Source organism: Camellia sinensis, chromosome 2 (genome assembly GCF_055761805.1).
Source record: "Camellia sinensis isolate YWXY chromosome 2, ASM5576180v1, whole genome shotgun sequence".
NCBI lineage: Eukaryota > Viridiplantae > Streptophyta > Magnoliopsida > Ericales > Theaceae > Camellia > Camellia sinensis.
The window spans coordinates 43,926,639-43,954,193 of NC_138962.1; the positions used below are offsets into that span (position 1 = coordinate 43,926,639).

A 27,555-nucleotide genomic window follows, 5' to 3' on the forward strand; every position below is an offset into this window, starting at 1 on the left:
TTGGTCACCGAAGATGCACTTTCAGCTACCAAAATTTTGGTCACCAAAAAATTTTATTCCCGCCTTAGGATTTTAGTTCTCCCGTGCTAAAAATAACCACTTCTGGTGACTAAACTTATTTTTTAGTCGCTAATTGTAGACTTTTGGCTACTAAAATTTTTTTTGGCACAAAAAAGCTTTACTTTTGGCTACTAAAATTTTTTTAGTCGGTAAAACCTATATAATCAGCGACCAAACTTATTTTTAGTCGCTAATTGTAGACTTTTGGCTACTAAAATTTTTTAGTCGCCAAAAAGCTTTACTTTAGGCTACTAAAAATTTTTTAGTCACTAAAACCCATATAATCAGCGACCAAACTTAGTTTTAGTCGCCAATTGTAGATTTTTGGCTACTAAAATTGTTTAGTCGTAAAAAAGCTTTACTTTTGGCAACTAATGCTGTTTTGGTCGCTGAAAGCTATACTTTCAGTGACCAAATTTTTTTGGTCAGGAAATTTAGTCGCCGAATATGCTTTTTCCTGTAGTGTATATTGAGTTTAATTCATTTATTTTTAATCATTTACTGCATTTTAAAAATTTAGAAAATATATTGGCATTTTTTGTTTTTTCAAAAATGCCATTATAAGCTTGGAAAGTTTTTGGCTTAGTGGCATTTCTCAAAATGCTATAAAATATTTGTTTATGACACGTTTCACCTAAGTGCCATAAAAAGTAATTTGCACTTACCTAGTGTCTTGACATTTTTTAAAAAATGCCATTGCAACTAAAGTTTAGTGGCATCTGTTGGTAAATGTCACGAACATAATTTTTTGTGTCATTATTTTATAAAATGTCATAAAATTGATGTGACATTTCTTTATTGAAATGCCACTAGAGCCTTATATGTTTTGTGGTTCTGTGGCATTTTTCTAAAACATTTAATGCCAATTTTTATTTTTGTGGCATTTTCTAAAAACATGCTACTAGTGTAGTGTCACTAAAGTGTAAATTTGTTGTAGTGACATTTTTGTTGTAGTGAAGTGACACTTTTTTTAATTGAAATGCAACAAGAGTCTTGTATGTTTGTGACTCTATGACATTTTTCTAAAAAATGCCACCAAATATTCTTTGTGTGACATTTTTTTAAGAACATGCCACTAGTATGGTGTCACTAAAATATGTTTTTGTTGTAGTGTTGTGACACTTGTTCATTGAAATGCCACTAGAGCCTTTTATGTTTGTCGTTTTGTGGCATTTTTCAAAAGCGTGCCACTAAATATCATTTTTGTGGCATTTTTTAAAAATATGCCACTAGTGTAGTGCCACTAAAGTATGTTTTTGTTGTAGTTTTGTGACACTTGTTCATTGAAATGTCACTAGAGCCTTTTATGTTTGTCGTTTTGTGACATTTTTCATAAACGTGCCACTAAATATCATTTTTTGTGGCATTTTGTAAAAACATGCCACTAGTGTAGTGCCACTAAAGTATGTTTTTGTTGTAGTGATACATGCTATATGCACTCTATTATAAATTAAAATAATTTTATTATAAAATTTCATAATATTAATCACAAAATGAGTAATCTCGTTATAAATTGGCATAAGAAAAAATGTAGTAACCAAGTCTCAAAATTTTGTAAAATCAAAAATAAAATTTTTGACATTTTGTTATGCTAATTTATAATGAGATTACGCTTTTTTTTTTTGTTAGTATTACGAAATTTTATGATAAAATTACGTCAATTCATAAAAAGTTGTATGTGGTATGCACCTATGGGTGCACATCATTCCCATATACAGGTTTCGTTAGGAAAGTAGGTTGGTTTTTTAGTTTTAGCTTAGGCTAAAATGTCTTATTTGAATTTGATATTTTAATTTTTTTGACTATTATAAAAAATAAAAAAAAATAATTATAATTTAAATATGATGATATTTTATTTTATTATTTTTTTATAATTATTTTAGCCTGCTAACCCATGCAAAGCAAGGGCACAATAGCCCCAAGCTCATCCTCCAATCTATTATCTTATGCATGAGTAATTATACATCTCGTAATTTTAAAATTTTAATTAAGTTCTATGGATATGACAGAAAATAAAATATAAAAAAATATATCTATAAGATTAAAATATTACATAAGAGTGAGACCCACTTACATTAAAACCCATTAAAGCTCGAGCTACCATCGTTAAAGCTCGACCAACCCATCATTTTTGCTTTATCAATCCCCAAAATCTTTGCAACCAGTCACTGCTCTTTCTCTCTCTCTCCCTGATCTTTCTTCTTTCTTGTTTTTGCTTTTGTTGTTTTGGATTTGTGTTGCAGAGATGAATGATCCTAATCCCAAGTATACTTCTCCTAATCCTGCTCAAGGTACCTCCTCTTCTCTTCTCTACTCCTCTCTCTCTTATCTGTGACTAATCAATCAATCAAGCTGATTTCAGAGTTGTTTGTTTTGTTGGAAAATTATTTTTTTCATGGGTTTGTTGGGAATTACTCGGGCTTATTGTGCTCGACTACTGTGAAGATCTCGTTGACTTCATAATTACCCATCATCATCCCTATTTGTTTGTTTGTTTGTTACCCGGGTAAATTACACACCCACCCTTACAAATCAGCCATTGTGATTTTTTTTCGCTCTTTTGAGATTTTAATTTCATAATAAATCAACTTTTTCATTAATACATTATTAAATCAATTAATTGTTTCTAATAATATTAAAAATATGTTTTAATTAGTAATTTAGATAATTTAATTATTATATAAGAGAACAATTATAAATTTTATTTTTTTAGTTAATTCTATTATATAAAAAATTATAACAAAGGGTATTTGTAATTTTCTAAACTATAGAGAGTAATTTGTACTTTAAAAATACCTAAAGGGTGCATTTGTAATTTACCCTAGTTATCCTAAAGTTTTGATGAATTTTTTATTATACACATCCCTTAAAACGGATATACTATTTGCATTTTTTATTATATCATTTTCTTTTTTAGTTATGATTAATTTTCTTATTTAGTTATAATATTATTTTAATTATGACTCATGGATCTTTAGTTATGTTAGACTATCTCCAATGGTTTATCAGATGTATCACCAAATTCAAATTTGATAAAAAAGAGGGATTTTTTGTGCTCCAATGGTTTAATCAAAACGATATCAAATTGAGAAAATAGCAAAAGTTTCACCAAACTGAAGATCTAGGTATCTTTCACCAATTTACTGTGTAGGACCGTTGTGAGTTGACACACCGAACGACCGGCCGGTTGTCCCCTCGGTTATCCGGTTACTTCAATAATTCCCACAAAAATGATACTAGATCTGAAGGAAGGAGATAAAGATGAAGAAGAACAAAGGAAGACGATCTAATCCCTCTCTCACTCAACACAACCCAACCATTCATATCTGCTCAACCATTCATATCTGCTCTTCTCTGCTTCTGTCTCTTCTATCATATCCCTGTCTCACGCAAGATGTTGAGATTCGCGTAGATAAAAGATTCGATGCTCATCCTTCAATCTCCCGTTACTCGATCGATCTAATCCTTTCTTGTAGTTTACGATCCATTCAGTGTGTTTCGTCCCTCATAGATCCTAAACTTTCCATTTCTCGAAAATTTGTCTTCCGAAGGTTTAAAATTTGTCTAATTCGATTAGATTTTGATTGCTAGATCGCTGTTATTATTATTATTTCTTGTGATTGGTGTATGCAATTTAGATATTTTAGAGTTGAAATATTTGACTATTATGCAGGATGGGGGCTACTAGTTCATTCTCATAACCACATCAGCTTCTCTCTTTCTCTCTCATTTCACCTCCTCCTCTGTTCAAGATTTGTATTGATTTTTTTTTCAGATTGCCTTGCCGGTCGACCGGCAGGTCGTCCCCCCAGTCGACCGAAATTTTGCTGATAGTGAAAAATATACCGTTAGAACGCTGGATATCAAATAGAGAAATTTCTTAAATTTTTATTCAGATTTGGTGAAATATTTGATTCATCATTGAAAATATTCCAATATGTAGTGTTTGATTATAAATTTTTTATAATAATTATAACATAAAAAATATAAATTTATGTCATTTTATTCTATCTCAACGTTGTAAGATCTCTTTCTTTTGTGATAATTCTTAGATGATCAAAAGTAAGTGGATATTATACCTTTGGGTTTGAATAATAAAATATTTTCTTTTATCCTTTTAACTTTTATTTATTATTTTATTTTATAAGTGGCTACTATCCTTCTTCATTTGTACGCCTCCCTGGATTGGTTTTAGGCTTTGTTTGTCATAACTTAAAAAAGTTAAAAAGTCAAAAAGTCACTATTCTATTTAAGTAAATCCAATCCATACCCAATCCATATTTTATAAAAAGTCAAGAAATACATTTATTTAGATCATCCCAAACCACCCCTTAGTTTCAATAGAATTATACACCTCGCTGGATGGGTTTTGGATTCAATTTTGAGAAATAATTTTTAGATGGGTTTTGAATTGTCTGTACTGAATTTTTTTTTTCACATTTTAGTCTTTTTAAAAGAAAAATAATATTTAGATATTTCAAGATTAGATGCATATAAAAGTTTTAAAAAAATTAATTAAAGTGTAAAAAAAATTCACTAAAACAAATGAAAATCTAAACAAAAATGCACACATATTTTTGTTTGAATTTTTTTTTATATAGTATTCTTTTGCAATATTTAAGTCAATTTGTTTGTTTTTTTTTTTTACTTTTTAGATGCAGCTTAATTATTTATATCTAAAAATACAAAAAAAAATTAATTGAAATATGAAAAAAATTTATTAAAAATAAATAAAAATTCATCTAAAAATAGTTTTTAAAAAAGCCAACCAAATATTTTTTTTATAATAATTGAGAGGGTAATTTATATGAACATTGGGCCGAGCTGGACAATGGGCCGTTATGCGCCACAGTACGAAGGGCTGAGTAAAAAGGCCTCAAATCCAGTCTGGTCTAAGCAGGACTTAAATTTAAGACCGGTTCCAGAAGTGCATTGTTATCTCGGTCCGGGAGAGCGCGACAGTTCGGTCGCTGGGTCACCACCCTCAGAGTTAGTCCGGTCGCAACATATTACGATTAGCCTGGTCGTGTCTTCTAAACCGAAGTATGATAAGCCTTCTTCAAGATACTTCGGTGTTAGTTCGGTTCGACACTTCTATGGATAGCTCGGTCTGGGCATGCGAAGCCGAGGTAGAAGCAAGGAAAAGAAGAGCTGGACTGAAAGTTAGATCTATCATACCTGCATATCTAGTAAGGCAATGGTATTTCGGTCCCATAGAAGTCTGACCATGGTAAAACCATCTCATTTGGTTTAAGCAGTGAGGAGGGTGTTGAAGGATAAGCATTATCTTTCAGGAGTATGAATCCTAGGAGGACTCTGCATGGAGGAGTAGAAGTATAAATCTTTCAGGAGTATCTTGAAGAAGGATAAGCCTTCTTCAAGATACTTCGGTGTTAGTTCGGTTCGACACTTCTATGGATAGCTCGGTCTGGGCATGCGAAGCCGAGGTAGAAGCAAGGAAAAGAAGAGCCGGACTGAAAGTTAGATCTGTCATACCTGCATATCTAGTAAGGCAATGGTATTTCGGTCCCATAGAAGTCTGACCATGGTCAAACTATCTCACTTGGTTTAAGCAGTGGGGAGGGTGTTGCAGGATAAACATTATCTTTCAGGAGTATGAATCCTAGGAGGACTCTTCATGGAGGAGTAGAAGCCCTATTAGGACTATGCCACACGGAACCTATAAAAGCTCACAAATATCACCTATGCAGAGGTAACACAACTTTGATTCCTGAATACACAGAGCTTTTGTCTACTTGTCTATTTTGCTGACTTAGGCATCGGAGGGTTTTCGGCACACACCCACCGGCTAGCTCACGTTTGTGTTTTCAGGAAGTAAAGCGACGACGTTTGAAGGAGCGCAGACTTGATTAACAGGATTATACGAGAAGGTTTATTTCTTTCCCATACAATTGGCACCGTCTGTGGGAAGTGCAGACTAGAACAAGACCTCTTGATCAAGCTTTTCCTCTTTAAAAGCAATGGCGCACAACGAAGATTTGCCGCAGTCCGCCATCGACGGACAAACACCAGAGGGGGGTGTAAGGCGCGAAGGCCTACCTTCTATCCCTCCCATGGCGGACTTGGAGCCCCGACGACAAAATCCCAAGAGGGATGCAAGGGGGAGGCACTACTAAAGAAAGGGCCTTTTGAGTCGGTTTTTTGAGTCGGCAAATTTTACCGTCGCAAAAGGTAGCCTTTTTGAGACGGCACAGAGTTACCGACTCAAATACCAAACCTTTAACGTTGGCACCGTTGGCCGACACAAAAAATTAATATTTGATAGCATTATTTGAGTCGGTTGAATTTACCGACGCAAAAGATAGACCTTTTGAGTCGGCATAGACCTTTTGCGTCGGCAAATTTGTGCCGACGCAAAAAATTAGACCTTTTTGTGTCGGCAACTGATGCCGTAGCAAAAAAAAAAAATTTATAGCCAAGATATATATATATTTACTTGATTATATTTAATAAATATATTTATTTATACATATACTTTTATATTAATATTGAGTGTATATACTATAAATAATATATATCTCGTTTAATATCTGAAAGAGGTATGGTGGTGAAGTGGATTTAGTGCGGTGACCTCGGGTCAAATTGTCCAAATGGTGTGTGTTTGAAACTTGGGAGCCTCAATGAGAAAACTATGAGTTAAATTTTTTAAAACATTTAACCACTTTTTGAGTTGGCAATCTACCGTCTCAAAAAATTAAAACTTTTTGCGTCGGCAGATTGCCGACTCAAAAACTTTTTGCGACCCCACCATTTTCGTCCCTTGAGTTGCCGTTGAAACGCCGTCACAAAAAGTTTTTGCGTCGGCAAATACGCTATTTGCGACGGCACGCTGCCGACTCAAAAGCCCTGTTTTCTAGTAGTGAGGAGGCGGACTAACAGCCCCCGTCACTCTCATTCACAAAGTCCTGACAGACAAAGGCGAAGGATTGATCCTCAAGTTTTGGAGGACCATGTAAAGAAGCAGGACGAATTAATACGACGGATGGCAGCGGACATGGAGATTATGAAACGCCAAATGAAGGGAAAATGAGTGGCGACAGGAGAGGGGCGCAAAAATAAGACGCCCTCTCGCCGCTCAGAAGACCGTGGAAGGCATTCCACACCATCACAAGCAGAGAGTAGAAGCCTCAGGATAGGCGATACTCAGTCCAAAACCTCCAAAACTCGTTACTCCAGGTCTGAGAGAACGAGATCATTAAGGTCTTACATTGAATGAAGTACATATCGACCCTCGCACTCGCACCAAACATCATCCAAGCAGACGGAGTTGCCAAGATCATCCGATTTGCGGATCATGCTGGAAGAAAAGGCACGATGGAAGGAGGATACTAGGGCGCACAACCCCCACAGGGTATCTGCCCTTCAGCGGTTGGCTCCTCGGATGAATGGAAGCGTCGAGGTCGGAATGCCGTCACCACGCCCTGCCTACGAACCAACGGACAAAGCGTTAGCAAGGCTGCAGACCTCGCCGTTCGTTCCGGCAATTGAAAACGCGCCCCTCCCTTCAGGTTTCCTTCAATCCAAATTCACCACGTACGAGGGGAAGACGGACCCCTACATACACCTAAGCCACTTCCGCCAGGTTATGGCAGTATATCGGCGAAACGAGACTTTGATGTGCATCCTCTTCCCATCAAGCCTTGGTGACCTAGGCTTGACTTGGTTCGAAAAACTTCCAGAAGGCAGCATAGCCTTCTGGGCACAATTGGCGGAGGCGTTCGTCACGAGGTTCAGAACGAACACCAAAACCCCGGTGGAGATTGACCAGTTACTCTCTATCGACATGGGCGAAAAGGAGACACTAAGATCCTACAATAGTCGTTACTGGGAGACATTCAACCAGATTGGGGACTGCCCCACCAATCTCGCCGTTGCACAGTACAAGAGAGGCCTTCTAGTCGGAAACAGACTAAGGGACTCAATCACCATAACACCGCCCCTCACCATGGAGGCCTTGATGGAAAGAGTGCATCAGCACATCAAGGTGGAAGAGGATGGCGCCCGTGCCAAAACAAAATCTGGCACGACCGCAGTACCAGATAAAAAAACCACAGCAAAGATCAACGCGGTAGAACGTCCGAACAAAAACGGACGAGGCAGGTGAGACAACGGAGAGGACCAGGATAAAAGATGGTTGAGAGTCCGCACTGCCATAACCACGGTATTCAAGAAACCGATTCTGAGCGAAATACGCGATGAACCTTTCGTCAGATGGCCAGCTAAGCTAGGAGAAGCACAGAAAGACTACGACGAAAGATCGCGATGCACCTTCTACAAAGAAAAGGGGCACCGCACTGAAAATTGCATGCCATTGAGACAGCATCTGGAGGAGTTAGTGGCTGCCGGTCACCTGGATAAATACATTGAAGGAGGGACGCAACCAGCCCCCCTGGACCACAATAACCCCAATGGAATGCCAATTGACGCCCCACCTCAAGGTGTGATCAATGTGATACATGGAGTATTCGAACCTGAGTGTGTATGCGAGCTCAGAGGATCGATCAAGAAGGCTGAGCACTTAAGAGAAGTACTAAGCGCTCAACCTACCATCAAAAAGAGGAGAACAGACCCTACGAACGTCATGTCTTTTTCAGACAAGGACTTGGAAAGAATATATTGCCCTCACAACGATGCACTGGTCGTCACCCTCCGCGTCAAGGATTACAACGTCAAACGAATTTTGATAGACCAAGGTAGCTTGTGTGAGATAATGTACTACGACACCTTCAAACAACTGAAATTGGAGGACAAAGACCTGGCACCGGCTGTATCCCTCCTGATCGGATTCAACTCAATACCAAAATGGCCAGTCGGCAAAATTATCCTGCCAGTCAGGACAAGAAGCGTGACAAAACAAGTGGAATTTTGGGTGCTGAAGGTCCCTTCCACTTACAACATAATCTTGGGAAGAACATGACTCCATGCCATGAAATCAGTAGCGTCATCCTATCATCAAGTAATGCGGTTCCCCAACGCAGCCGGAGTAATTGAAGAGGTCTTTGGAGACCAGATTATGTCCAAGCAATGCTTTGTCATGGTTAATGGCAGTCGCGTTGCCAAGGGATATGTTCATTCGGTGGAAGAACCTGAGAGCAATGAACTGTTCGCAGATGTCGGCAAAGCAGCTGACCAAAAAGCGTGGAAGATTTAGTAAAGGTAGGAATAGATGATAAGAACCCGGATAAGTTCTTTTTGCTCGGTTCGTCGTTGTCCAGCACTAAGAGATTAGAGGTCTTGGAATTCCTGACCTCTAACATCGAAGTGTTCGCCTGGACACCATACGACATGCCAGGCATCGATCCAAACTTCATCTGTCACCAACTCAATGTCCACCCATCTGCCAGACTAATCATTCAGCACACTCGCAGATCGGCACTCCACCACGCCGAAATAGTGGCAGAAGAAGTGGGAAATCTACTAGAGGCAGGAGCTATCAGAGACGTGCACTACCCCAGATGGATTTCCAACACGGTCGTAGTGCCAAAAAAGAATGGCAAATGGCGTGTCTGCATCGATTATAAGACAGTCAACAAAGCATACCCAAAGGACAGCTTCCCCTTACTATGGATAGATCAACTGGTAGACCTGACGGCAGGGCACAACCGACTTAGCTTTCTAGATGCGTACAGAGGCTACCATCAGATTACAATGTACGAACCAGACCAGGAGGTCACGTCCTTTACAACTCCAAGAGGACTGTATTGTTACAAGGTCATGCCCTTTGGCCTAAAGAATGCAGGGGCAACATTCCAGAGAATGATCACCAAGATGTTTGAGCCATTGTTAGGCAGAACAATGGAGGCTTACATCGACGACATGGTGGTCAAGAGCAAGGATGAGAACGACCATCTAAGGGACCTAGGTGAGATGTTCTAGATTCTGAAGAGGCACAAGTTGCGCCTTAATGCATCTAAGTGCGCGTTCGGTGTAGGATCTGGCAAATTCCTGGGCTTCCTGGTGACCAACCGGGGTATAGAAGCAGAACCCTCCCAGATCAAAGCTATTCAGGATCTGGAGAGACCTAACTCAGTAAAAGAAGTACAACATCTCACCGGCATAGCTGCTGCACTCAACTCATTCATTAGCCGGTCGTCAGACAGACTACGATCATTTTTTCAAGCATTGAAAGCCAAGTTCGAGTGGGACAAAGAATGTGACCGCGCTCTGGAAAGCTTGAAAGAATACATGTCTTCTCCACCATTACTAGTAACCCCAATACCTGGAGAAGACCTCTTCTTGTACCTGCCAGTCTCTTAGCACGCAATTAGCGCAGTATTGGAATAGAACATCTGCCCATTTATTATGTCAGCAAAACATTGTTGGGCGCCGAAACGAGGTACTTGCCACTGAAAAAACTGGCCTTGGCCTTAATGATGGCCTCAAGAAAGTTGTCGCACTACTTCCACGCCCACACCATAGTCGTCCTCACAGCTTTCCCATTAAAAGCTTTGTTTGAGAGGACAAACTTTTCTGGGCGAATCTTGAAATGGGCAGTAGAGTTGGGACAATTCGACATCAAGTTCCAACCCAGAACCGCGATAAAGGCCCAAGCTTTGGCAGACTTTGTCGCAGAATTCACCCTAGGAAGTCATCATATCTGCCCAGTCGACCTGACCGATACAACCGAACCAGGGATAGAAGTGGACGCCGGAATAGCGCAACCCCTAGTGCAGGATATTTAGCCAGACCCCAAGGCAGACCGGAGTAAAGAAAGCAAGGCAAAAGCAAACCAAGCTACACCGAGCCAAGACTCACCAACAAATAAAGACTTGGAACAATCAGATAGCGAGGGGCAGACAGCAAGCATGGACCTTGAAGAATACACCAGCAACATTCTTGACCCCACGACATCATCTGACCCCTCCACTTGCTGGAAGTTGTTCATTGGAGAGATGTGGAAGCTCTTTGTGGATGGGGCATCCAACCGCCATGGTGCAGGACTTGGCATAGTCCTCATCTCAGCAGACGGCCTGGTTGTGGAGCAAGCAATCAACCTTGGCTTCCCCGCATCAAACAACGAAGCGGAGTATGAAGCACTTCTTGCAGGACTCAAATCAGCATTCTACATGAAGGCCACCGAACTAATGGTCTACAGCGACTCACAGCTGGTGGTAAACCAAATTTCTGGCGACTATGAAGCAAAGGATGACAGGATGGCCAAGTACCAAGAATTGGTCAGAACAGAGATCAAGAAATTTGAAGTAGTAAGGATAGAACAGATTGGCAGGGAGGAAAATAGTAGAGCAGACGAACTAGCAGGCTTTGCGTCAATGGCAGATACATCCATCCCTCCTCCACTACTAATTGACTACCTACCAAGACCAAGCATTGAAGACCCCGAAGCAGAAGAGGTATGTTGCGCCGACCTAGGCCCCTCATGGATGGATCCCATCATACTGTTCTTAAAAGACGGCGTCTTACCGAAAGACAAGAAAGAAGCCAACAAAATTCGAGCAAAGTCGCAGCGATTTTGGCTCTCCCCAACTATGGCATTATACAAAAAGTCATTCTCAGGACCTTATCTAAAGTGTGTCCACCCCAGTAAAGTAGAAGCATTCTTGTTCGAAATACACGAAGGGGTGTGCGGAAGCCACCAAGGAGAAAGATCGTTAGCCTACAGAGCCATTTCATAAGGATACTGGTGGCCATACATGCAGGCAGACTCGGAAAAGTATGTGAAGAAGTGCGAGAAATGTCAGAAGTTCGCACACCAAATACATCAGCCAGCCAGAGAACTTCTACCATTGTCCAGCCCATGGCCCTTTGCAATGTGGGGCTTGGACATAGTAGGACCACTTCCAACAGCGCCCGAAACACAGGAAGTTCTTTCTCACAGAAACAGACTACATCACAAAGTGGGTGGGAGCAGAAGCATTAGCATCGATCAAGGAAAAAGATGTGAACAAGTTCGTCTGGCAGAATATCATTACTCGATTCGGCATACCTAAAGCCCTAATATCAGACAACGACACCCAGTTTGATGGTAGAATCTTTAGAGGCTTTTGTGAAGAATACAAAATAGAGTTCTACAATTCTACACCGGCATATCCCCAAGCCAACGGCCAGGCAGAAGCGTCAAACGAGGTCATCTTGGATGGACTAAAGAAAAGGTTAGAAAGAGCAAAAGGCAAATGGGCTGACGAGCTTCCTCATGTTTTATGGGCTTACCGCACCACACCTCGACGATCAACAGGAGAAACACCATTCTCCTTAGCCTACGGCATGGAAACAGTAATCCCACTGGAAGTTGGCCTCCCCACAATTAGAAGTGAAAATTTTGATCCAGACTTGAAAGGAAAAGCCATAGCATTGGAGCTTGACCTTGCAGAGGAAAGAAGAGACAGAGCACTGGTTCACATTGCCTCATACCAATAAGAGTTATCCAGGAAATACAACAAAACAGTACATCCAAGGCAATTCAAGATCGGAGATTGGGTGCTGCGCAAAGTAATGGGAAACACCTTGGTCCTATGAGATGGCAAATTAGGGCCTAATTGGGAAGGACCCTACAAAGTGGTCGGATTAGCTGGCAAGGGGGCATATCACTTAGAAGATGAGAACGGAAAAGCAATTCCCAGGCCATGAAACACTGCCAATCTCAAACTATTTTATTTTTAGCTTTTCTTCAAAATACTTGTAATTTTCTTTTTTCCCCAATAAAACAAGTAGTTTTCTTTTCAGCATAAATGTTTTATTCTGTAAAAAGAGATTGTATTAAGTAAGTTAGGGACATTAACAGCAAGATTGGTCAGAATAACCAAACACTTTACTCTAGGTTGGCTGGAAAAACCAATCTAGAGGTTGGCTGGAAAAATCAACACCCCTCCTAAGCCTAAGATAAGGATCTAGGCTGCAGGATGTTTGGTCAGAATAACCAAACACTTTACTCTAGGTTGGCTGGAAAAACCAACACCTCTCCTAAGCCCAGGATAAGGATCCAGGCTGCAGGACATTTGGTCGGAATAACCAAACATTTTATTCTAAATTAGCAGGGATAACCAATTTAGAGGTTGGCTGGACTAAACCAACTTTTGGTACTCTTTAGCCGAAATACAGACATCGGCTAAAGAGTGGTTGGCTGGATTAAACCAACTCTTGGTACTCTTTAGCCGAAGAAAGGATATCGGCTAAAGAGTGGTTGGCTGGATTAAACCAACTCTTGGTACTCTTTAGCCGTAGAAAGGATATCGGCTAAAGAGTGATTGGCTAGATTAAACCAACTCTTGGTACTCTTTAGCCGAAGTACAGACATCGGCTAAAGAATGGTTGGCTGGATTAAACCAACTCTTGGTACTCTTTAGCCGAAGAAAGGATATCGGCTAAAGAGTGGTTGGCTGGATTAAACCAACTCTTAGTACTCTTTAGCCAAAGTAAAGACATCGGCTAAAGAGTGGTTGGCTGGACTAAACCAACTCTTAGTACTCTTTAACCAAAGTAATGACATCGCCTAAAGAGTGGTTGACTGGACTAAACCAACTCTTAGTACTCTTTAGCTGAAGTAAAGACATCGGCTAAAGAGTGGTTGGCTGGACTAAACCAACTCTTCGTACTCTTTAGCCGAAGAAAGGACATCGGCTAAAGAGTGGTTGGCTGGACTAAACCAACTCTTGATACTCTTTAGCCGAAGTAAGGACATCGGTTAAAGAGTGGTTGACTGGATTAAACCAACTCTTAGTACTCTTCAGCCGAAATAAGGACATTGGCTAAAGAGTGGTTGGCTAGACTAAACCAACTCTTGGTACTCTTCAGCCGAAGTAAGGACCCCTAAAGAGTGATTGGCAGGTGTACTTGCAAATGTTTGCAAATGTTAAAGACCAATATAAAGTATCTCGGCAAGAAAATATTAGTCTGAATACAAAATAAATGCAAGCATGGCAGCAGACCAAACTGAATGTTGAAAGGCTCTTCATTTAAAATTCAAAAATATAGAGAAAAGAGTTCATTCAAAACCAGTTCAGAAGAATGTTACTTCAGCCGGGTTACAATTGTCCAAAAGCAGAAAAGAAAAGAAAATACAAAATCAGTTAAAAAGATCATCTATTTCGGCGTCAAGATCAGTATCAACATCAACCTGAAGACTAGTGGGAGCTCGGCTTCGATCGGAAGTATGGTCTCTGTTGGAAGCACGGTATCAGTTGGTTACTCAGTAGTCAGGTCTTCCACTGTGGGCTCCGCTCGAGCTAACTGATCGGCAGGATCATTGACGACCGGGGTGTCGTTAGGCTCGGTTTCATCATCATCTGAACCCTCAAGGAATTGTTGCTGAAGGGTAGCATTGTACTCCGCTAGTGAGCTCGGTATAAAGTATGAAGGAAGATTGAATACCTCGGCTTCGGGTCCATGACCGAGCTGCACCACGGCCCCCCTCCAACCGCATTTGAAGAAGAAATCCTTAGCTGTCTCACATTGTTGCATGTAAAGGGCCTCCCCCTCCTTGAAACTTGCAGCATTCGCTTCATCCACCTTCTTTTTTAGCTCGGCGATCTCTGCATTTTTCTTTCCTTCGAGCTTGGCCAGCTCACGCAGGTACTTGTCCTTCATCATGGTTAGGGCCTTTTGTTTGTCAGCATTAGCCGAGGTAAGTAGCCCGGTTAGACGGGTTACCTCGGCCTCTAGCTCGGCTGTCCTTCGTTGGGAGTCTTTTAGCTCGGTGGTTTTTGCTTCAACTTCGGCCATGGCTTGCCTTGCTGTTTTACGAAGCTCCAGCACACGCTTATGTGCAATTTGACTCTTTTGCATGGCCTGAAAAAGAATGGAAAGAAACTATTGACCAGACCGAGTAAAAAAGTTGGAAAAATTAGGGAGACCAGAGGGGCTACTTACCAGGATCATTGATTTCGTTGCTGACCGGATAGCCTTGAGCTCGGTCAACTGGTTGTGATGCTCTATATCAAGGGGCAGACATACACTCTTAGCCAGATTGAAGGCTAGCATATGGTCTTTGTCAGCCACCACTGAGTCAGTATCACGGATAGCACGGTTTTGAAAAGTCATTTTTGGAGCCCACTTGGAGGAACTAGCCCGGTCAGAATGCACCGGCGGAGGGCTCGATGGAGGGCTCGGTGGAAGGATGGTTTCATCTTCATCAGCAAGGCGTTGCTCGGTTTGGGTAGTCCGGGCGCGCTTGCTTGGGCGTGATGAAGAAGGTTGTTGAGATGGAAGGGTCACCACTGTTTCTTGAGTCTGGACTTGTTGCGGTACTTTGGCTCGAAGGGTTTTGGTTAAGAGGGCCCGTACTCTGTTCCTCTTCGCCATTTCTTCTTCTTCGGTAGTACGAACCAGGTTAATTTGTGGCAAGTTGGGGTCCGGTTCGGGAGAGGCTTCCAGTAAGAAGTCTGTTATTCTGGCTTTACGTCGGCTGCTGTATCTGTACGTCGGCTCAAAATTCAGCAGCTTGGCCCAATTTCTTGCTGGATATCGTAATGCGGCGCGGAGAGTGTTCAGATTGGGGTAACTGTATAATGACTTGAGGTGGGCTGAATCTGCATAAAGAAGGCAAGTGTTAGTTCGGTTCAAAAATAGGAGACCGAAATAAAGAGAACCATGCAATAGAGCCGAGGTAATTATACCAGTGGTTCCTTTATTCCAGTTTATTCGGTCACCAGGAATCTGGGCTTCATGGTCTTCGAAATTGCCAGATACCCAGAAAAAATCATCATCGTTTAAGTCTTTGTCCGATGTGTTCTTTATTATTTTCTCACGTCGGCGACGTATTCTTAAATAATAAATCCACCCGTCTTCTTTTGAACCTATAGAATATTGGTGAAATAGTTCGGCTAAACTGAGATTAATACTAGCACGACGGTTTAGCTCGGCTATACCATTTATTATACGGTATGAGTTTGTGGAAAGCTGAGTTGGGCATATCCTAGTTTGCCTAAGGAATTCACAAAGCAAGGGCTGTACAGGAAATCTTAGGCTGGTCTCTACAATGGAAAGGAGGGTGAAGGGAACAAAACCAGGGTTCCCCCAAGGTATGATATCCTGTTCGGCTAAGGTGAGATGGACGTCGTCAGGGATGTTGTACTCCCTTCAGAATTCGGCCAAGCCACCAGGTGTTTCTACTAAAAACCTATATTTACCCATTTACTCTTAAGTTATGAATAATTTAACTGTGATAGCTCGGTTAAAAAATGATGCTGAATAGCTCGGTTAAGCATGTGAAGGAGTGCCTGGCAACCTAAGTCTGCAAAGTGAAAAAAGAAAGGGGTTATGCACAGATCGATGGGCCGTGCTAAAAAGAAATCAAGGTAAAATAAATTAAGTCCTATCTCGGTTATGTGAAGAACTACGGGTGTTAGCTTGGTTTCAGCAAGGGGTCTGTTAGCTCGGTTTCAGCAAGGCATTTGATAACCCGGTTGAGCCTCAAGGGGCAGCTTTCTTAGTTCGATTTGAACTTGGAAGGCTGGTTTAGCCCCTAGATTCAGCTCGGGCATAGTTAAGGTTTTCAAGGCTTGACTTGTTAGAACTACAAATATAGCAATTAAAGAGTTAGCTCGGTTGGTTGGTCCGGCTAGACTGACATCCACGACAAACAACCTCCTAGTTTAGTTATATTGTGATTTTGGATCAAAACTAGTGTTTTTTATGTTATTTCTTGAATCAGAGAGGCTCTATTACTAAGTTTTTGCAGAAGATTCAAGATAAGGCAGAAAATAGAAGTAAAAAAAGTTTTGCAAAAACATATAAAACAAATGTTATGGGCTAAAAAAGTATGAAAGCCAGAAAAATAGAACAGATTTGTGTTACTCACCAAAGTAAGAGGAAGGAAAGGGAAGTAGAAAACAGCCACAAACGCAAGCTTCGTAAAATGCAAAACAATGGAGACGCAGGCAAGAGAGAGAACAAGAGGAGAGAAGATGAATAATGTGGTGAGATTCAAAATGAATAGGTTTGTTTTGTTTTGTTGCAAAAACCAGAGGCGGGAACTGTTCAAAATTCACGAAGTACGAAGATGGCGTGACAGCTGCCTTGGGCCAATCAGCGTATGCCACATGTCATGGAAATGAGAAGCGATTCAGTTGCTGTGATTGAAAAGACGTCTTGACCGGACAAGGAGAGCCCGGTGTGGAATTAGCTCAGCTGGAAAAGTTAAAGGGTTTTTAGTTCGGTTGGAAGGCTTAAAAACCTTAGCTCGGCTGGTAAAACAAGTAATCCCTATCATGCTACGCAGATGGAATTAACGGGAAATTGAGAGGGTAATTTATATGAATATTGGGCCGAGTTGGACAATGGGCCGTTATGGGCCACAGTATGAAGGGTTGAGTAAAAAGGCCTCAAATCCAGTTCGATCCAAGCAGGACTTAAATTTAAGACCGGTCCCAGAAGTGCATTGTTATCTCGGTCCGGGAGAGCGCGGCAGTTCAGTCGCTGGGTCACCACCCTTAGAGTTAGTCCGGTTGCAGCATATTACGGTTAGCCTGGTCGTGTCTTCTAAACCGAAGTATGATAAGCCTTCTTCAAGATACTTCGGTGTTAGTTCGGTTCGACATTTCTATGGATAGCTCGGTCTGGGCATGTGAAGCTGAGGTAGAAGCAAGGAAAAGAAGAGCCGGACTGAAAGTTAGATCTGTCATACCTGGTTATCTAGTAAGGCAATGGTATTTCGGTCCCATAGAAGTCTGACCATGGTAAAACCATCTCACTTGGTTTAAGCAGTGAGGAGGGTGTTGAAGGATAAGCATTATCTTTCAAGAGTATGAATCCTAGGAGGACTCTGCATGAAGGAGTAGAAGTCCTATTAGGACTATGCCACACGGAACCTGTAAAAGCTCACAAATATCACCTATGGAGAGGTAACACAACTTTGATTCCTGAATACACAGAGCTTTTGTCTACTTGTCCATTTTGCTGACTTAGGCATCGGAGGGGTTTCCGGCACACACCCGCCAGCTAGCTCATGTTTGTGTTTTCAGGGAGTAAAGCGACGACGTTTAGAGGAGCGCAGACTTGATCAACAAGATTATACGAGAAGGTTTATTTCTTTCCCGTACAATAATGATATATTCTTTTTTTGTTTTATTTCATTGTGATGTGATTGAAATTTAGTGAACTTTGTTCTAATAAAAAGATATTCTTCTTCATTATTATTAATGAAATTCTATGATAACACTCCATTATATGCACCTTTAGTAATGAATTTTGTACAGTTAGTTATGATATATTATGATACTAGTTATGACTCATTGTGATATTGATTATGTCATTATTTTGATTATGATTTAAATATTTTTTAATTATAACTAATGTGACATTTGATTATAATTTTTTTTTTTTAATTATGACTTATGATATTTGTGCAAAGATCCTAACTTACGTATAACATTACCATTATTATTATTGTATTTGTGAGTGAAAATAAATTTTAGATATTGTTGTCGGCTGAGTTTTTTAATTATAGTACTTAATTGACTCTTTGTTCCCATAATATGGAAAAAGATGCATGCACCCCAAAAAACAACAAAAGCAAAAAAAAAAAAAAATTTACATTGAAATTGTTGATTTCTCACATTTATTTACATCTATGAATGTGTGCGAATAAATACAAATACGAGGAGTTGGCGATTTGATAATTCACTACAGGAAAATGAGGATTTAATGGCATTTAATTAACGACGTTTAGTTAAACGTCACTTTTTTTGATAATTAACGGCATTTTTTAAACGTCGCCTTTTTTGTTAGGTAAAACGACGTCGTTTCGTAAATAGAAGACGTTTAAAAAACGCCTCCAAATCCTGTCTCTCTTCACACCCTCTTCCCTGTCTCTCTTCACACCCTCTTCTATCTCTCTTTTACTTTTATTTTGAAAACCCTATTTTGAGCACTGCCGTCTCCTTCTCACTCACTCAAATCTCTCTCTCACTCTTTGCTCTCTCTCTCGTTCAAATCTCTCTCGATTCTACTTCGATTCTTCTTCAGTTCGGTGATTCATCTCGGGATTGCGATTTTGAAGTTCGATTTTGAGCATAGATCGGTGAGTCATCTCCGTGGATTTGGAGCTCTTAGTCTTCTTCGATCAGAGGTTAGTTGCTCTCTCTTTCTCTCACTCAAATCTCTCTCGATTCTTCTTCAGTTCAGTGATTGTTCTTCGATTCTTCTTCAGTTCAGTGATTGATATAGTGTGTTATCATAGATTTGGGCACAATGAGATGGATGAGCCGTCTTTCACACAGCCACCTATGTACAAGGTTAGCCTTATTATATATTTAGTTTTCTAGACCTTACCGCTCTTGTTAGAATTGGGGTTGCAAGCTTAATTTTTGTTACTTTCGGATTTGTTTCTGGTTATGACACTACATCTATTATTAACATCTATTTGAATTTAGTGAGTAATTTTTTTTATATTTGTGATGTGGAATGGGTGCTGATAGGTCATCCGGAATCACCCCTCAGCACTTGAGATTTATGAAAAAAAAACTTTTAGAATCTGGTGAGATGATGAAGGAAGACATATCACCCTTTGAATCTGTGTGATGTGTCTGTGCATCCTCTATTATTTTAGCTATTATATCAATTTGTCCTGTAACATATATTACAGATCAGATTCATTCGAGTTGAGAGTGATTAGGAAAATGATGCTCTGCTCCTTATTCACTTCTTGTTTGTCAAATGAGCTCCAAAAAGCTGAGCCTGTGGTTGGTTGAATAATGGCAAGGTGAGCCTGAAGGAGGTTGGCAACCTCACTTTAGTTCAAATCACTATTGCTGTTTTATTCCAATGTTGCTCGTTAACTGTCTAATTTTGATATTGTGAATGGTAGACCAAATTGATTGCTTTTGTTGCCTGAATACACTGACATCAAAGAGCTTCCTCCTCATCGACTAGCTGAGATTCGTCGCTTTTTTGAAGACTGTATCCTTTGCACCTTTCTTTCTAGGTATTTGATATTTATGGAAACTAAGATGGAGACGGAATATTTTTCTTGACAATTAATTTAGACAAGAAGAATGAGAACAAAGAGGTTGCAGTTAATGATTTTTTGCCTTCAGCTACAGCTCATGAAGCTATCCAGCACTCCATGTAAGCTTTAAATACATCTTACAAACCTTGAGGAGATAAGTGGATGGGAAAAATGAGAGATTGGAGACCTGAGATGATTTCTATACTTGTTTAACTATTGCTGTTTTGTTTGGCTAAAACAATCTTATGTAAGAAAATGAGTGAATTTCTTTTATTTCTTGTATGTTGTTTGTTTTCAACTAAATTTTAAAATTTTCAACTCAACTATTCGTGAATTCTGTTTTCTGTCGTACCAGATGCTAGAAAATGAGAAACTCATTTTCCAGATTTCCAGCGAAACAAACAGAGAATTATTTTATTTTATTTGTCGTGAGCTGATTCTCATCATTCTTTATTGAAATTAGAATAGTTAAAGCAAATTATGAACTATATGGACTTGTATTGGATTTCTATTTGTCAAAATTATTTATCCTCTGTTGTTCTGCGCTTTGTAGGGTTTGAAAAGGAAATGTTTACAAGGACGAATGAGAAACAGGCTATGGAAAGAGAAGCGTATCTTTGGTCTGTCTCAGATATGTGAAGTGTACACCAAAGAAAACGACACAAACTTTATTTTACTGCTTAGAAAGTGCAAGGTTGGTTCACAGAGTTGACCCTAAATATGTCTAGTGTGCTTGTCTGAGCTTCCTATATCTCTCTTATTGGGTAATTTTCAAATTTTTTGTGGAAATTGTGAATGTATTAGTCACGAGGATTAGTTTTGAGAATCGAATAACTTAGCTATGTGGTTGCCATCTCTTTTTTTTATTAGCAATTCCGAAGTGAAAACAATTGTGAAGATTTTCCGTTTTGGATTTTTTGTTTGTTTGGTGTCTTATTTGCTCTTTTTTATCTTGTCCTGGAAATAATGGATTCTGCATTTTTGCAACTTTTGAAGAGCTAAGGTCGACTTGAGAACAATGAGGATAGTTGATTTGCTTGTGTAGAGCCTTGTAATTGTTGGCAGCCGATGATCTCTGTCTGTCTGGGAGCAGAGGATCTCTGTCTCTGTCTCTCACACACACACACACACATTATTCATCATAATATCAGAGTTCTCATCCAGACTTTCAAATAAGTTTTCAATTTTTTTATTTTTATTTTTTTGGTTACAGTAATCACTTGTGATGGCCATCTATTGAAACATGGTTTTGGCTTGGAACGAAGTATTTTTGAAGACTGCAGCAAAAAAGGGTTGCACGCAGGAAACCACTGGGGTTCTTTCAATATGAACTCGAGTGATGAGTGTCTGAGAATAGGATTCACCTGCTTTGAGGACTGTTTGCGCTTTTTCCCTCCAGAAATGTTCTCTGGAAGGTTTACTGCTATGCAAGTTGTCTGGTTATGTATCCTGGACATTTCCATGTTGAAACCAACAGTAAAAAAACTCAGAAAAATGTTCTCACAGTGAATTTTTTTTTTTTTTTGTGCTTATGAGAATGTTTACTGCTATGCAAGTTGTCTGGTTATGTATCCTGGACATTTCTGGGCTATACTTTGTTAGAATCATCAGTAAGGTGCTGATCTTTATTAACTATTTAAAAATACTTGTAATAAGGATGTAAATTGGAGTATGCACCTGCGATTCAAGATTATAATAATTTTTTGGCAAAGGCAATTGCAGGAGGGACTGGTCAGTTTGTTAAAGGGATCTTCAAATGCAGCAATGCTTACACCAACCAGGTTTGTTTTCACCAACTTATTAGTACTATATGAAAATAGAATATTCTAACATGCTTGGAAAATATAGTAGTAATATTTTAATTCCTAAAGGCAACATAATGGAAAATGTTGTATTTATTGATCTTCAAATGTTGTATTTGCGGGTGTGCATGTTTTTGTTGATGTTTTGTTTGACAATTATCTTCCATTTTCATAGAACATTGACATTGTTCACATGACATTTGTTTTTGCTATTCTGTCTATAGATCTGGATTTCAGTTTCCTTGAGATGAATCCCTTTACCTTGGTGAATGGAGAGCCATACCCATTGGATATGAGGGCAGAGTTGGATGACACTGCTGCCTTTAAGAACTTTAAGAAGTGAGCTCCTCCTCCTCCTTCTTACATTCTCTTTTGATACACAGTAAATTGATCTGTGAAAAGTTCCATTTAAAATAACCCTATTGTGATACTATCTAATCCTATTTATTTATGAGTTTAGGTGGGGTGTCATAGAGTTTCCTCTTCCCTTTGGAAGAGTTCTGAGTCCTATAGAAAGCTTCATTCACTCATTGGATGAAAAGGTAAGTGCATTACTTTTTATTTATGCATAGTACGAGAAATTTTCTATTTTGAGTAATCACCAATTGTTAAGTTGTAGAAATTTTCTATTTTGGTTTTGGTTTTGGTTTTGGTTTTTTTTTTTTTTTTTAATTTATTTTTATATAGTTAGTTGAGCCACAAAGTGTGCCTATATATTAAGGAAATGAGCTTTTTGACTGTAGATGCATTTTTGACTGTATATTAAGAAAAGTGTGCCTGTATTTTATGCTGGTTTCCCTGGTAAGATCATCTTCAAAAGTATATATCAACACACTATACTACATCTAGAATGGTAGGTGGTGTCATAAAGTTGTGAGCATTTTGTCTGTTCATAATTTCTTGCTAGTTCTATTTAGTTAACATGTTGGCTTCACCTTCATTCAACTATCAATTATTCAATGCCATCAATTTACTTTCTTGAAGTCCTAAACATTGGGTGTTCTACCTGGAGCTACTATTCTAGGTAATTGTTGCTTCTGGAGCTGTGAAGCATGAGGACCTTGTTGAGCAAGTGAAGAAGTTGTTTACCAAATTGCCATCGGATCCAACCACAACTTCTGAATTAGTTGCCAAAGGGCCAGCAATTTTTTCAGGATTTTTGTGTTAAAATCCTTTGGTTTTTTATTTTTCTTATTTTTTCTTTTTTTCCTTGGATCTGACAGTGGGTGTTTTGGTTCACTTCTTATTTTTTGTATTAAATGGGGGAGTGGTGAGAGAGAGAGGAGGGTAATGTTATTTTGTGGCTTTGTATATAAGGTAGTAATTTTTTGATTGAGAATTGTGAATTCAATTTTTGAATATGTTATTTTGTGGGAAAATTAATGCTATATTAAATTGAATAGGAAAGTGAATTAATGCAATATTTGTTATTTGAATGTGAGTTATTATTTCATATTAGTGTTATTTAGTTTTATTATTGGTGTTCTTTTAGTTCAATCACATAAAATTAGCACAATTTCAAAACCAAAAAAAAAAAAAGAAAAAAAAAAAGAAAGATAAGACGGCGTTTTTAAAATGCCATTATAACGGTTGGAATTTTTAAAATTTAAAAAACCTATGAAGGCGCTTTAAAAACGTTGCTAAAATCATAGTGACGTCATAGTATTGTTAGGGTAGGACATTTGGCGGCGTTTTTAAAAACGTCGCCTATACTAATATAGCGACGTTTTCCAAACGTCATAAAGTTATAGCGACGGCCGCGTCGTCGGCGTTTGGTACTAAACATCACAAAAAGAATTAGCGACGTTTTTGATACTTATAGCGGCGTTTTTTAAATGCTGCTAAAAGCCTAATTTCCAGCAGTGATTGTAGCAAAGTTGCGGTTATATTTCTAGTGAAAGTCATAGTGTGCAGATCTGACCAACATTATGTTTCTGACCAACAGTGTGCAGATCTGATAACATTACTATTATGTTTCTCACCAACATTATATTTTGTTCTTTTTTTTTTTTTATTGATGTAAATTCATATGTAATATATGATTTTTTCATCAATAAAAATTTTCTTTTCTGATAAAATTAAATAAAATTAGGAGAGATACTCCCCTAACATATAAACTCGGATTAAAATTTCTACTACTTTATTTTTTTTTCTTAACCTCACATAAATTCCACTTAGGCAAGGTCTATAACATAATTAGGGCTTTTAGTCTAGTGGTTGTATAGTACTACTTGGTAATGTGAAGTTTGCAGGTTCAATTCTTATAGAAAAGAATTTGATATATCTTTTGCTTACCTTACGTAAATAGCATAGAGATGAACATTAATTACATACCTAAGTGGATATTGTCACAGTGTTAACCTTTTTTTTAAAATTTTTTTTATTATATTTTAATTGGTTTAGGATATTGTAATTGGTTGAGGGATTAATAGACATCTTTCATAGTTATTATGGTATTTAAGAGGCAACATAAATGGCTATTTGTGATTAATGGAAGATGTGCTACCCTGTATATAACCCATAATTTTTCTGTGTACATAAATTCACTCTCTTTTTTTCATTTATTTTTTTATTTTTAAGTCTCTTCTTAAAAATTCAAGTCCAACTTGTAAATGATGGTATATAGGGTAAGTCCTTGTAAAGCTTGTGGCTCATTTAAGGGTACTTAAAAAATGAAATAAATCCAATTAACCAACTAACTAGTTTGGAAATCAAATTACAAATAACTTACAAAAGCACCCAAATTTTTTTTTTTTTTGATTCTCATTAAGTATATTTCCTAATATAAAAAGGGATACTTAAAGAAAGTTGAGAAATAAAACACTACAAGAACATCACAGATTGGGGGACTTCACAAACAACAGAACGAAATCTTATTATTGACATATGCCAGTGTAAATCATAAAGTATTATAACGCAGCCGGAAAAATTTCAGAATCATACCTTTTAGTAGAGCCTGAAGCGAAGAATCTCGTGAGTAAATCACGTGCTTCCAGGATATGAACAACCAACCCAGTAGTGGAGTGATACTACAAAATGAGTATCACCCACACAAGTCACAGTGCAGAAGTTGGATCGTTCTCATATGGGAGAGAGTTAGAGAGAGAGTCTAGGAAAAAAATTATGGGTAAAAACTACATAACGTATCTGATATCGATATATAACTTAATCATATAATCTGATATATAACCATATATATCAATCTATCCATATAAGTTGATATGATAGATATAGATATCATGAGTGGTTATCCAAATAAGTTTTGAATTCAAATTCAAACTTACTTGGATAAGGTTCAAAGAGTTCAAAGGGTCGTGCCACATGGGCGCCCAATTTCTAACATCTCTCACTCGCACATAAGTTGGCATGACACTGCCATATCTCTATCTCAATCTCCCAAAAAATGAACAATCTCATACTAGCCAATGCATCGTGTGACCGCAGAGAAACACTTATATGTGGGAGCTCTATACTAGAAACTCAAAATGAGCCAGCATAAAGACATCAACCCAAAAAGAATAGAAATAGTGTCTCATAGACCCCAGACCCATCTAATTACACCGATCCAAAAAAAAAACATCTCTAATCCCTCAAAAGAGCATGTTTGACCCTCTCAATTCTTGCAATATATTCACACTCAATCCGCCTCTCATACAGAGCGATGTGAGTTGCCGGCAATGAATATACAACAGTAGTGTAATACTAGATAATCTTCACTTTGCCCTCATGCCATTTAGTTTAGGATTGACCACTTTCCCAATGATGTCCCTTAAGGTCGAATCATACATGACCGCAGGCAACATACCAAAGTAACAGAACATCAACCCCTTACCTTATGACATAGTCAAAAGTCACAAAAGGGTACATAAATGAAAGTCATATCAATAATGACACATAAGACTCACACAGTGAGGAAACAGGGATCCATTCTCTCACCTCATTACTCGGTCGCTAAGCACATATAGTATGAATACATGTTACGGTGGAGTAACCCTTCCAAAAGAGTGACGTCATACTTGATACACACTACAGATCTTAGTCTAGTCACTTTCTAGCGCCTAACTCGAATTCTCTATTTGCTCGCCTACCAGGCGCCAAATGAGATCTCGTATCTGGCTAATCATAACAGGTACAACATAGAAAGTGGGTACTAACATCCACGTATGGTCCTTATCACGACATCATCTTGATTGTAACCAAGGCGACATACATAGTGGATAATTTAAGCCTCTTTTGGCTCCAAATAAAAATAAACCACTAGTCTCATCCTTGCTCGCTCTTAAGCGCCAAGGGCGATTACTCATGTAAGTGAGCTAATCTTGCCTGCTGACATCATCATCTGTTAATCATTATGACACAAACCATAATAATGTCAACATCCCATCATCTCATAACAAATAAGTGATCGATTTTAAAAAAACACAACCACAGTCTGCACAATTATAGATTCAAGCATAAGCCTTATCAGCACCTCTTGCGATAAGTATATACAACGGAATCCACCATTTGCACCTCACATGAAATGGTTCAAAATCACTACCTCTTGTGCAATTACCTCTTTAAAGATATTTTGGTGACCAATCTGCTTCCATTCAAGATGTGCCCAACTAGCGCATTAAATCTTACAAGGAGCAAATTAATATACTACTAGTAAAGTATTTTATCCACAGTCTAATGAGCAAGGTCAATGTCTAAACAACTTAGTTGACCATTAAGCAAAGATAACACTTATCATGCCGAATACGCCCACATAGCGTATTTCAGGCTCCCACAACAAAAAAAGATCAAGGAATATAGGTCATCTGTTTCTCCCAAAGACAATCTAAGGATTCACTCAATAGCTAAGGCTCTGACTTTTACCAATAGGTAAGTCAATAGGTTTGCAATTTTGCATCTAGAATCATTCTAGGATATTCCTTATGTAAGTCATCGAAAACAAACCGGGAATTCTCCCAAAACAATCCCTAAGGATCATACATCCGATCATATAAATTACATCACCCATGTCCATCATATCTAAAATAGAGGACTGCCCACCCTAGGTGGCGATAACCTTATAAATTCCTGGCTCATAATGACTAAGTAAGGAAAAACTTCTTTTGGACCATTGATCATGCCTCAATGGTCTTCATCGATCATCGTTTGCCTATTATGGTTTGACGAAATCTAAGAACCATTATTTGGATAACTATTTTAGGTTATAAAAGATTTATTGGAACTAGCAACCTTTTTGCGCTCCTAACTTTTCACCATAAAAGCAGAAGGTAAATTCCTACGGATCTACTTATCCAATTCTTCAACAAGAAAGTTGGGTCACAATGTCCACAAATCAATGTTCCGAACTTATGTCAATCATAGCCTAAGTCGAAATAACCTCACTCCCCAGGAGGAAGTCTTCTCATGGTCTACACTTTTCTCAATGGTGCAACTTTTTGGTATTTAGCGAGCCTTATGCCTTAACAATGACTATCCAAATTGCGCATAACCTCATAATAGTTTCGCGTCATAATGGAAAGTCAACCAAATTATAGAAATTGTTAATCCTCAAAGACTTTGTCTTAAACTGTGCAACATTGATCCACTTTCTAAAAACAGGGAACTAGAGCCTTTGGCATTATCCCAGGCTCTTTATCATCTTGCAGAGCAATCATGAATGTTTCCTTCTCAATCACCTAGTGATGACGTGAAAAATTTTCACATTCGCTACCACGCAACTAAGAATGTAGAGTATTCTTCTCTAATGGACTAATCCATTAGTAGGCACATCGCTCC

The 27,555-nt window shown here is 38.7% G+C and overlaps 1 protein-coding gene across 13 annotated transcripts; it reads left to right on the forward strand.

Moving 5' to 3' along the window:
• Window positions 1–2,140: 2,140 nt before the first annotated feature.
• On the forward strand, window positions 2,141–23,216 carry LOC114304624 (ATP-citrate synthase alpha chain protein 3-like). Of its 13 annotated transcripts, XM_082914250.1 has the most exons (12): window positions 2,141–2,351; window positions 19,000–19,102; window positions 19,214–19,268; window positions 19,619–19,735; window positions 19,841–19,932; window positions 20,019–20,100; window positions 20,535–20,675; window positions 21,195–21,596; window positions 21,694–21,762; window positions 22,008–22,122; window positions 22,244–22,325; window positions 22,808–23,216. In XM_082914250.1, exons 9-12 carry the CDS (start codon window positions 21,738–21,740, stop codon window positions 22,949–22,951), a joined length of 366 nt encoding a protein of 121 aa, XP_082770376.1. In that variant the 5' UTR covers window positions 2,141–2,351; window positions 19,000–19,102; window positions 19,214–19,268; window positions 19,619–19,735; window positions 19,841–19,932; window positions 20,019–20,100; window positions 20,535–20,675; window positions 21,195–21,596; window positions 21,694–21,737; the 3' UTR covers window positions 22,952–23,216. The 13 variants fall into 13 exon arrangements, 8 of the variants coding, with proteins under 8 accessions (XP_082770376.1, XP_082770379.1, XP_082770377.1 ...); XM_082914251.1 differs by lacking the exon at window positions 21,195–21,596 and having other exon boundaries at window positions 2,142–2,351; XM_082914252.1 differs by lacking the exon at window positions 21,195–21,596 and having other exon boundaries at window positions 2,142–2,351; window positions 21,704–21,762.
• Window positions 23,217–27,555: the final 4,339 nt, after the last annotated feature.